The sequence below is a fragment of the Solea solea genome, chromosome 10, assembly GCF_958295425.1.
Source record: "Solea solea chromosome 10, fSolSol10.1, whole genome shotgun sequence".
Lineage (NCBI taxonomy): Eukaryota > Metazoa > Chordata > Actinopteri > Pleuronectiformes > Soleidae > Solea > Solea solea.
In genome coordinates, this window is record NC_081143.1 from 7,348,732 (window position 1) to 7,361,361 (window position 12,630).

General features: G+C 38.2%; 1 protein-coding gene across 1 annotated transcript; it reads right to left on the bottom strand.

Moving 5' to 3' along the window:
- Positions 1–26: 26 nt before the first annotated feature.
- On the bottom strand, positions 27–10,613 carry parn (poly(A)-specific ribonuclease (deadenylation nuclease)). Its single transcript, XM_058640973.1, has 26 exons — positions 10,515–10,613; positions 10,199–10,276; positions 10,034–10,113; positions 8,374–8,441; positions 7,864–7,945; positions 7,695–7,755; positions 7,252–7,420; positions 7,109–7,171; positions 6,928–6,966; positions 6,811–6,853; positions 6,648–6,728; positions 6,480–6,536; positions 6,219–6,296; positions 6,074–6,117; positions 5,936–5,978; positions 5,161–5,236; positions 4,957–5,067; positions 4,795–4,864; positions 4,653–4,708; positions 4,029–4,115; positions 3,866–3,940; positions 3,605–3,779; positions 2,814–2,941; positions 2,096–2,162; positions 1,841–2,001; positions 27–958 (listed from the first exon to the last, which is right to left on the bottom strand). Exons 1-26 carry the CDS (start codon positions 10,531–10,533, stop codon positions 912–914), a joined length of 2,058 nt encoding a protein of 685 aa, XP_058496956.1. The 5' UTR covers positions 10,534–10,613; the 3' UTR covers positions 27–911.
- Positions 10,614–12,630: the final 2,017 nt, after the last annotated feature.

The window sequence follows — 12,630 nt, forward strand, 5'->3', positions numbered from 1 at the left end:
GAGAACAGATGGAACTGAAGCAGAGATACTAAGAAACATTCTTTAATTTTTCCCCCCTTTTCCAAGGAAATATTTAAGGATTTTTAAATTGTTCTTATACAAAATGTATACGTCTCTTTTACACGTTTACACCTTTTGCATTAGAATATACTTACAAGAGACGTTTGTTGACACAGTTACAAAACATTTAACACAAAATAGGTAAAGAAAGAAATCTGTACAAAAGAAAAACATAAGCACCTCATGAAAGGGTCAAAATGCCACCAACAATTAATATCACATTATCATTGATGAGCTAATTTATGTCTCGTTAAAACTGAGGGAGTTGACAGAACATACACTTTAAAAATGGGGAAACTATCCGACTCCATTAAAATATTAAACAACCCTGACATTGTAGACTACAGGACCCCGTCAGGTGGCATTTTATTGTTCACAGGTTATGAAACGGGGAAACAAAGACAAGTGACAGTACATCTCAGATGCACAGACACGCGCGTCGCGCTTCCAAAATACTAGACTGACCAGAGGTGATGCGTCTTTAAAACTGAATCATGAAGGTGACAGCACGGCTGTTGTGGCAGTCTGAACACATGAAGAAAAATGATATCTGTAGATATTAAGATATATTTGCGTTGTTGAGCGTTCGCCCGCTCCTCAGGTGTGCGATCAAAATATGGCAGCTGTCATTATTATGGCTTGTGTTTTCTCTTAAAATAGTCCAGTCAAAAATAGCTTAGCTGGTAGCTCTGGACACAGTATCCGGAGCTTTTGAGAGAATGAATGGATTTAGGGCATGCACCGCTGCCAGTAATGTACGACCTTTTCAGGAGAGTGCACCAAGTGCTTAGGAAGAGACTCTGAGCAGGAGTCCAGTGTTTGACAGTGGCCTCTCTGCTCCTCACCTCTCGCTACCAGACTTCTGGGACTTCGAACAGTGATGCTGCCGAGTCGGTTGCTGTGAAAGAGAGGGAGAGGAACGTTAAGACGTCTTGATTTGCAGAGACTGTGCAGACAGTTGGTTGAGTTTCATCTCTACACTTATTTTGAGGCTCTCGGTCCCGAGCCCCTCCCACTAGATGAACAACAGATGTCTCCTCCAATATTCAAGCCTTAACATAAAATATTGTTTAAGTCTTTTAGACTATTCAGGTTGTTTTTCCCAGTATAGACAGCTGTAACCAATGCTGGACTACAAACCTAACTCCACCAAAGCAATGTCTAGATGCAGCTGCTTAGAACAGCCACCATCTGTGGACTGTCCTGTGATCTAGTGGACTGCACAGGCCTAGAATCTGACTTTCTACATGAAAAATATAACAAGAAAAAAAATATGAGTGCCCTGTAAAGGGTAGACCAAGTAAGAATGTATTTATATTTCTGTTTCTTTTATTCCATTGGTCATTTCTCTGGACCTCACATACAGTGTAGTTATGATTTACACCAGCAGAGGGTGCACATCAACTAAATCACTCATGTAATTAGCAGGAAAAGAAGTCAAAATGCCTGGAGGCTGCACTTAACAGCAGCTCACTGAGCTGCACTAAAACTCAGGCAAACAGAGCAGCAACAGCCATTCTGCATGACTTTTCAAATTACTTTAACAGAAACGGAACAAACTTCCATGACAAACATCCTCTGGACGTAAACGGTGTTGACTGGTGGAAGTAAACGCACCACATTTCCCATTTTAATGGCAGTATCCCTTTAGTGTCACCATGACTGTGTGAAATATGGTACAGATGTGTAATCACTCCACTAATTCCATAATATCTAGGCTAATAAAACCAACCTTAAACATTTTATTAATTAAATAATCACAAAAAAAAAACCCACACACCTTCAGACTTCTTTTTCTCACTTTTTTGACTCTTCTTTGCTCGGCCCGTCGACGCTCGTTGCCAGGTGACTGTTCCCTCTGCGTTGTTGACTGGATCTGTTTCATCAGGACTTTCCTCCTCATCAGGGACTGGGCTTAAACTTGCTGAATCTGATACATCTCTGCAGAGTACAGCAACCAATAAGTGGCTTTTTAAAAAAAAAAAAAAAAAAAAAACTCAACGGCAGCATGAATGATCACCTCCATTTCACTTACGTTGTCTTCAGCCATCCCTCCGATGTCTTGCTCTCAACAGCTTCAGCATTTGCCAGTCCACTTGCATCTAAGAAACACAACAGCAAGTGGAACATGAGTTTAGATTAGAATGTCCTAAACCCTATGTGTACGTAATCTCATCTCATAAAATATAGAAAAATTAAGCCTACATGACCTTTAAATTTGTGACTAGACTAAGACATTTGGGCTGACACCTTTTATTTGAATTTCAAATTTAAACTTGGTGGAGTGGGGAGTTCAAATTTGAAACTACAAAACATGATCGAGTTCAAAATATACAGCTAAGAAGCACATCAGATATAATATACATAGTAATTGCTATGAGGTCCGGCAGAGGGCGCTGAGAGCACTTGGCCTTGGATTTAACGTTCTCTTGACACAGAAGTAAAATCGATTCAGTTTGTTTCTTCAAAGCAATAGTGTGTTACATAATATTCATGTTCAATATTATGTTAAATGAAATTAAGAAGGCAAAGTCATTAATAAAAAGTTTGAAAACAATGTCAATCATGAATGGTCCATTCAGGTAGCCAAAAATCTAGTGTTAAACTAATTACTCGGCCACAGTCGTCACAGTTATTCAAAATGACACCTGCCCTCTGCCTTGGGCCACACTGGGTCCCTGCTTAGTTATTTCTTAGGGTAAATTTGAGTGTCTAAAGCAGGAAAGAACAAGCGCACGCATGTGTTCACACACCATCAGTTTTCATTTTCTTGCTGCCTGTGCTATCCAGGTACGTGTAGTGACTCCAGCCATCTGCAATTGGCAGTTCTCCACTCCCCTGCTCTCCGTGACCTGGACTGATGCTGCGTTTCCTCAAACCCCTGGAACAAAATGGAGAAAGAAGCTTTGGATACCTGCAGTAACTCCCAGGCAACCGATAGCACGCAATGTGTTTACATGCATGTTAAAAGGCTGATTTAGTCAGACTAAGACAATAATTCTGTTTTTTTAATGTCATGTAAACACGCTAGTCTGACTAAACTCGAGCTAGTCTTAGTCAGACTAACATACCTGGATAATGCTAGTCATAGTCTGATTACTTATGCATGTAAACGCTTTGTTGGACAGGAGTTGGGACTTTGCATTCTGCACATGCATCAAAACTTTGAACCCGGCGTAGAAGGAAACGATGTAGACTGCAGTACCGTTGCCAGAAGTCACAGTGGCGGTCTCTCTGAAAACCACGAGAGCCATGCTCCATCTAATTTGTATCACGATTAACATGTACAGCAGGTACGAAACGTACAAAACCTCAGCACAATCCATCTCACCATTCGATTTTTGTTTTTCCTGTGACATAAATGTCAACAGGAAATACAGCACCACTTATGGAGGTTGAGTCAGACGTTCACAGCCAATAAATCTACTTTTTCTTCTCGGCAAGTTGTCCAATTTCCCGTCTTAGTCGGACTATGACCATGGCTCGATTAAACTGCATGCAAACATACTAGGAGAACCAGTTTTGTTTTTTTAAAAAGCTCTACCTGCAATATCCAAAACTGCCTGCAGTGGAGGTGTAGTGAGGTTTCACCCAGCCGTCTTCGCCCCAAGTTTTGTTGGTTTGTCCGAGCTTCTTCTCGTCCTGCTGCTGCTTGCCCTGGATGTACTCTGCATACGTTTGGATCCTGTAACTCTCTGCATAGCGACTGGTGTTCATAGCTGCAGGATGAAAAGCAGTGTTTAGATTGCTTCAACATTACTGATCATGGAGTCCTGACTGGTGGGAGGAAGGCAGTCATACTCACCTATCTGGACCTGGTCTGTTTGACTCAGTGACACAAATGCAGATGTGTCGTCTATCCATGAAACCTGGATATTTCCTGAGTAGATGACAAAAGTTAGAAAGTGAGAGGGAAAATATGGCTCTGCATGTTGGCAAGTAGAATGCAAAAAAAAAAAAAATCTCACCAAAGGCACTAAAAAGCTGGTAGAGGTCACTTGTCTTCCATTCTTTTGGGAAGGCAACATGCAGGACATGGTCTCTTTTGGGTTGCACTGTCAGTGCAGAACAGATTAGGAGGAAAGAAAACAGTGCAGGGTGAAATGTCATGGAAAAGGTAGAAATATGTAAGAAATATTGTATCAAGTATTAACATGCATAGTAGATACAATTATGGAATCTTAAATGACAAAAATGTTGATTAAAATACTGGCGTCACTGATTCACAAATAATTTATTCTCTGGATTCAAAAAATAAACAGTGCAATTTACTGCAACTACTGCCAGGAGGTGTCACCATATTCCTACTTTACAGCAGCATGGCATAGATTAAAAATTGCACACATATTTCTAAAACTTTGATTTTGATTTAGAGTTATTCTGTGGAAGCTGCTCCCCCTCCCCCCCTTTCAATATGATCATTCCTGACTATCCCTCACATGTTACCAGTCAGAAAGAAATGAAAAAGCATGTTTAACAAAATGTTTATAGAGTTCTCATAATTCTATAATTCAAAAACTCCACGTGTACCTCTAGATTGTGTCAAAGCATTCAAAAGGTTAATACAACAATTAACTGTGCATTTTACTCACAATCTGGTCCAGTAATGTTGAGGTAGGGAATATCTATTATCCTCATCAGGAAAAGCCTTGAAAATATTAAGTAGATATAATTAACCATTTCATCCAGGACTTAAACATGAGCCCATAGAAATTTAAGAGCATCTTCTCTTACTTGTTGAAGAAAGGCTCAATGAGTTTAGATCGAGCGGAGATGTAAGACTTCGGCGGAGTCAAGAATGAGCCTGAAAAGCAAAACCAACATAGACAATTTGTACTTATACACACACACTGCACTCTTTGTACTTACAAAGCTAAAAGTGTGTACGAGTGTTACCCAGGTAGTTGGCCATCGAGATGAAACAGAGGCCAGTGATATAGGCATCGTAACCTGCCTCATGGAGCTGCTCCTGGGCTGTGTCATACCTGGGGAAGCCCTCTGCCGTTTCTTGAACAGTAGGGAGAAGAAAAAGCTGTCAGCAGGATTTAACACAGTGAAGAGTCGAGGAATGTGGCAGATGGTTTTTTCTTCCCCCCTCACCGACTTGTGGTGCCTTGAAGGGGCAACCGTTCAACTGTTTCTCCAGTTCTGCTAGAGATGTGTTATTGATATGCTCCTGCAACACAAGAAAAAGACAAGAATCATAAATGATTCTTAAAACCATATTTTGAAGTTCTCATGACATGTCTCTCATAGTGCCAATTACTTTCTCTTATCAATGCAATACCTGTTAAAATGAGCTGCAACTGTCTTGTAGTCATATTGATTGGTATTTAGAGATAAGTGCTGAATGAGTGTTACAGCAACACTAAAGGAGTACTTTTTGCCACCACAGCCAACTGTGTCTGGCGAGTTAATAAAAGAGGAAACTGAGTGACATTTCTGAGATGGAGGATGGTGAGGAAATTTATATAGTCAGGAGCTCCAAAGGGAGAGACTAGAGAAAAGCAGGCAGGAGTTGATGGTTCATGCGTGCTGGGCATCAAAAGAATATACAGCCCTTGAGAGGATGCAAAGTATTACTCTTCCAAGTATAAAATGAGTCATCTAAAAATCTCAAAGCAGATTTGAGGGCACAGCAACTTCTAAAACTCTAAGAGTCAAAGATAAACCAGATTTTGATATCATCAGTAAAAGGCTGAAACACCAAATTCAATTTGGAACCAGAACAACACATAGATGCAGCCCACTTTGCCTGTGAGATGCCATTTGTCCTTTAATAAATGTTACCCCTCACCAAACACCTTCATTACGTGCAGGTAGAACAGACTGGAAGTTTTTTTACCAGAACTCAACATCAAGTTAAAATGTTTACCTTAAATGGCTGAGTGGAACCCATCAACTTAGTGTCCAAAAGTCTGCAATTAAATAGACAAGATTTTAAATAACAAAACATTTAGGGGAAAGGAACATGTTATGAAAACAAAAACTAATTTAGCCTGAGGTATATTACCTTGGGAAGACACACATTGTGACCTCTTTGAAGTCTTGAAGATCCTGGAGAAAAAGGTACAAATTAGGCACGGATGGTTCTTCTACCTGCAGTTTTGTGTAAAGCCATGAAGGCTACATTTGAAATATCCATTTCCAATATGTACCTCTGGAAGAGGACAGTAGAACTGGTGAATGGTATGCATCACATCCAACAGCATGTTGTGGCCAACCACAAGTTTACCCTGTAGAGCAGAGGACAAGTGGAATAAGTCACATTTAGCAAACTATACATTTGATCAAGTACTCCTTTTAAAAAACGAGTTAAATTAGTTTTGTGAAGCTATTTCATGCCAGACATCACTGAAGCAAACCACCATTTACAAACTCCTTTGAAATTCAGATATGCAATGCAAGTGGTGACTCACAGATTTGGAGATGGCATGGATGACCCTCGAAAAGCCAACAGCATCATTTAGCTCCTCCTGTTGGGGGGGAAAAGTAGTATGGAAAAACAAGTAGTGTCACATTTAAACTGAGAAGAAAAATGTATGGATTTCTACAACAAAACAGTCCTGTTATAACATTAATCTCACCTGCTCCCTCTCCTGTTTCTGCTGTTCCATCTTCTTTCTCTCCTCATCATCAACTTTGCTGACCTGGATGTATCGCTCCTTCTGCAAACACAGAAATCACATCTATAATTCTACATAAAACAAAACTGGAGGCAAGATTAGATGAAATAAAACATCATCTTACCTTTTCTGTTTCTATCGTATCCACATGAAGCCCTTTGGGAAATCTGTGAGAGTGAGATAGAAATGTTAAATCTACCACACCCCAACACATTAGGTGCAAGAGAAGAGTGATACTTACTTCCAGTTCAGGGTCTGGTAGATTAGCTTCCTCTGAAACCTTGAATGGAAATATAAATAAGACAGCATGCAAAAATAAAAATACAAAACTCAAAGTTGTAAAAATGAACTGGATAGATGCAGCTTTTTTTCTTAAAATAAAAAAAAAAAAAAAAAAAAAAAAAAAAAAAAGTTTTAATTACCCGGTGCATGGATCCAAGTCCACAGTTTTCTCCGAGTTGGTGAAAAGCCCCTCGACTTTCTCCCTGATGTGAACAAAGAGTACAATAAACAAAAATAGTAACACATCCTGGAACCTGGAAAACACAAGTGGCGCAATACTTACACCACCCTGTTGATGAAGTCTTTATGTTCATCAGGTACATGTGCAGGGCCTTTGGAGGATGAAGGGGAGATGTAGGATGGTGTACCCATACCATTAGCATGTTGATTCCTCTTCTCCTCCATCTGCTCCCTTAGCTGTACCTCCTGATCTTGATTAAGATATGGGATTCCTTTGAAAAAACAGATTTTTTATTTTTATTTTACTTGGGTGCACCTTCAGTTCTGTGGTTGCTCTACCTTATCGACTGTCCAAATACAGCTGAAAAACTAAGTCATGCAATGACAATAAAGTCTTTCTAATGTATCCTATTTTATTCAATTGATAAAGAAAATGTACAATATTTGCAACCCTAGTATACTATGCAAGTTTAAGTTTCATAGATGTTGATACAAACACTGCAAATCATGTTTTAGAGCAACTGACCCTCATTTTGCATCACTTACCATGACAGAACACTTTGTTGAAGTCAAATCCTTGACCGGCTAAAAAGTCGATACTAGAACTCTGAAATTACCCCCCGAAAAAAAAACACAAAAAACAAAACACTTAAACAGGAACATTTTAAACCTTCTGAATTAACTGTTCACAACAGAACAAAAAACACAGACTTACCTGACAAAGGAACTTTATGTCAGGAGACATCCTGTTGAATGGTTTCGGGAACACATAAAAATTAAAAGGCTTTATGATATACCTAGAGAGATGTGATAGATTGAGAGAAAAATTGCATAATTAGTTTAAAAAAAAAAAAAAAAAAAACACACTTTCAACCATTAGTACATCAGCATTTATATAAAATTTAAATGGCAGTGACTATGGAGATTAAGCAGAGACATTTGGTGCACAGTAAACAATCTGGGGCCCTGGAGAAGTTTCCCACTTGATAATCCAGCTTTGATTAATTCAGAAGCTGGAACAGGGAGTGATTTATTTGTTAGTCTGACAGTTCAAATTATTCCTCTCCAGGTACTGAGTCAAAAAACTGTCCCCCAGGGGATTTGCAACAGCTCTTCCAGCTGTTTTAGAACCAAGTTGGGCTCATAAAGACAAGATATTTAAATGTGGACACATTACAGTGGGCTTTGGGAGTATATCCACTTTAGCACAGCAACTTTCACTCACTTTGATTTTGCCTGGTCGTATGTGAATGTACAAATTCCAAACTGGAACAGCAGAAAGTCCATGGAGTGCTGGTGGACAGAAAGACAGGTTTTCAGTAAGAACAAAACAAAAGACTCTTTCAAGATCGAGGAAGGAAACTCTGATGAACTGAACAGGAGTTTTCTTCTATGTGTGCATGTTAGTCCTAGTTCCCTCTATCACTGTGCAAGTGTTCCCAGTGCTAGAATTCTGTATTTTCCAGTACGTAATCGTCGTGGAGTTTAAGCACGTGAGAGAACTTCCAGGTGCCTGGCAGCACCTGGAAGTTGGTTGATAATAATCCATGTATATTCATTTAGATTATTCCCAATTAGACATGGGACGATATAAAAATATCCCATCAGGTTTATCCAATTAAAATAAATAAATGCAATTCACAATATTGTGAAAATTGTAAAAACGGATAATATTGTGTGTACTGTACATATAATGTGCATTGACTCTGAAATGTAAACAGACCTATTTACCTACATTTGGTTTGCATCTGTAAGCTTTAGGAAACTGTGCCCAAATATAGATGGACGAAGAAGCAAGAGGAAATAAATGAACTAATGTAACTCATATATATATATATATATATATATATCCAAACTTAGCAGTCAGCTAGCTCACTTTACAAGGAGGTGTACAGCGCGATACACATACAAATTCTTAGACTTTTCTTCACAAAGCCTTCACCACAGCATTTGAGGTCTAGAGTTCAACTGGTTCAAATGAGCAAGGGCAGCTTGGTACACAGCTGAAAGGTGGGCCCAATTATTTGGGAAACAAATCACTTTTGCCAAGTACACTGGTCAGTCACAATCACATAATGCCACAACACCCAACAGTATGAAAACCTCACAAGCATTTTCAGCCATTTTAATGCAATACACTAGATGGCAGTAATGAAGCAGATTACAGATCAGTTAGGAAACATTTTAGACTAAAATCATCATTAGGTCAACTTGGTGTCATAGTGTAATTTCACAATATCTAGCAGGCATCCTGACTGCAGAGAGGGAACTGTGATTTGCCTCAGCATAATGTTTAGCGATTGTTTAGACCATACTTCCTGTTCCGCCAGCATTTTAGTGTTCTGATGTTCTTTTAAGTGGTTGTTTGATTTGACCAACATATACAAGGCCACATGGACAAGTTAGCATGTAAATCATAGATGGGATAACATTTTACAATGGTTACAAAAAAAATGTTATTAACGAAATGGAAAGACTAGACTGAAATTTTCAACACCCCCTTGTGGCAGTTAAAAATTACATCACGAGGACGGTGTGTTACAGCATTTTTAAACTATATCAAATTTAATTTTCTCCATTTATGATCATCCCAGATTCCCAGTAGTGGGAAATGCACTACAATCAAGCCATCGATGCTATATTAAATCTCCATGTGTGCTGATTTATTCTGCACGCAGGGGATCTATGGCCCGTGTGGCCATGCGTAAAGAGCTTGTGCTACAATTTATCCAATACAATTTTTACTTTGTATTTTAATGTGAGGGTCACTGGTATATACACATGTTGTAAAGTCCTTGAAAAAAAACGTGTGACTGGCGATATTGAGCTGCTCTTATCAAATATGACTTGATTTAAGTGTGCAAGAGTAACTAAACTGTGCTGACCTTTTTCAGCTTCGTGTATCGTTCCTCTGGCGTGTCCAGTCCGTTGGTTAGTGCACTGACATTAGGACCATCGCTTATCCCTTCAAACATACAAGAAACAGAAATTAATGTTTGCAGACGCAGCGTTTCAATTAAACACGCAGCTTTAACACTTAACACCATTACCTGAAAATTCTCCATCGATAGCGAGAAAGTCAGCCTCCTCAATCGCGCTGTACACCTCCTTCAAAGAGCTTTTAAAATCTGGGGAAAGTGAAAGCGCATTAATAATAATAATGCTATGTTAGCGTGATGCGGAGCGCTTGCATCCGACACTGTAGCATCGCAGCTACCAAGCTAGTTAGCCGGCTAACTAGCAGCAAAAACACAATAATTGAAAAGTCTTATTCACAATTAATATATCAAGTGCTCCTGCTACGCTGTAGACACACTACAGTCAACCAAAATAAATCATGTGTGCTACGCGTGGCTGACTACTTACTTTTCCGTGTCACCTCCATCTTCGTACAATGACTGAACCCAGCAGACAGCTAACGCTACCTCCGTCAACTGGCGTACGAACACTTCCGGGCCGCTGCTGCCACGAGACGACCTACCGGTGTTTTTATACGTAGTTATTTTATTTACAATAAAAGACAAAACATTTGGGGGGCAAACAAAAAACACAAAATATCTACTTATATGAGAAAAACATTAGTAAAAGTAAAAATATGTCTTTTTTTGTTGTTCCCTGGGCAGCTTAATAAAATATAGAATACACATATATCAACGAGGAAAAACAATACATTCATAAAATCCTGACTCACCATTCATAAATAATAATCCAGATAAACTATATCCATGGTTCTCAAACTGTGGTGTGTGTACCACCAGTGGTACACATGCTTCATCTGGTCGTACTTCAAAATACTCAGAAATACTAGTGTGATCGGAGTCCGTTGAAAATTAAACAAATAATAAAACAAATACAAATAAATGAAATAATAATAGTTAGATATATTAATAATTAGCTATATTAGTGTCTGAAGTATATGTTAGGAAGAGGAGCATGATGAGAGAGCACTGTATTTTAACGATAATGGTGTGAGCTCAACGTTTTCTCCGTTGGTACTTCAATATAAAAAAGTTTGAGGACTACTGAACTCTATGAAATGGAGATTAGTGTTTAGAGTCACACAACAACAACACTATCATAAACTGCTGTATTTGTCACTTACAAAGTACTTTTAAAGTACTATTAGCTAAGAAATAGGTAAAAAAAAATTGGATTTTTGTCTTAATTCACATCAAAGAAAAGGACCAAATAAACTGTTTTATTTGTTGTGTTCCACACTCTGATCAACATATAAACAAGACATTTCCAAAGAAAAAGCAGTTGGGAATTCTGAGCTCTGTTTGTTTATTTATTTATTTTATTCAGTAATAAGTATCCCTGCTGTTACCTTTAGCTAGTTAAATTCAATATGTCAAATTATTATTATTATTATTAGCATTATATGCATTACTATTTTGAATGTGTGATAAAATGCTTGTCTGATATTTGTTTTTGAGTGTTCTCAAGTGCACTTCAATTAGGCTCTAAAAACCCTCTCCTATCCTGTTTGTTTCAAACAAAGTGATCATGATACACATTCAATTTCAAGATACGAGAAATAGGCAAGAAACAAGAAAACTACAAGGAAAAAAGAGTTTCCAGCAGAGCACACTGTGGTTATATAAAAGGTAAATGACAAGACACATTATACTTATTTAATTAAATATGGTCCCCAATATTTGGGAGTGAATATGTGTGTCCACAAAACTGAAAACACAATCAGATTAGTCACACTTTGATTAGTTACAACGGGGTTCTGAGGTCTGTCACACCTATAAACAGAATTGTCTCCTCTAACAAAAAACAAAGGAAAATATTTTTTTCACCATCTGGCATCTGTGAGCTGTTCTGGTCAATGAGCGATAACATCACAGGAAATCAGTTTATTTAAATATATAAATACATTTTGTTGTGTTGGGATTTCTTTTTAAAAAAGAGGCAGCATATGTATATTTAATTCCTATCTGAAATGAGTGTTGACATACTGTGTACACCAACAGTCTTTATTTCCCGTAAATGCTTCTTATGTCCATTCCAGCTGCAAAGAGATCTCCTGATGCAAGTGTTTAAGGAAGTTAATGTTAGTTAATACTCACAATGCTTTGGGTTTGAATTACAGTTTAATTGACGTAAAATGCCATGTTTGTGCTTCTATCCTTCTGCCAAAGCGAGGAAACACCATCTGAGAGAAGGCAAAATGCTCTGTCCTGGGGTACATATCCACTTTATCATGCTTTATACAACACAACACTAAACACTGAAATCAGTGGTTGCAGTCGTTTTGGATCCTACAAATAGGAGTGAAGGATAAATATAGATAATAATTGAGTATCTGAATACTTGTCAGTGATATTTATTATATTGTATTAAATGCTGTACAATCTCACAACATTACACTTACAAGATGGCCTTGCTGTAACACAACACACAATTAGACATGACTTATACATGACTGTATAATAAATAGATACGACTTAAAGATCAATATTTATTACTATCCTTG

Bases quoted from the DNA above. Each gene is read 5' to 3' on its own strand.
- parn (XM_058640973.1), bottom strand. The intron at 7,756-7,863 runs GTAAGTCTGTGT...GGGTAATTTCAG, and splicing joins ACATAAAGTTCCTTTGTCAG to AGTTCTAGTATCGACTTTTT. The intron at 5,979-6,073 runs GTAATATACCTC...ATTTAATTGCAG, and splicing joins ACAATGTGTGTCTTCCCAAG to ACTTTTGGACACTAAGTTGA.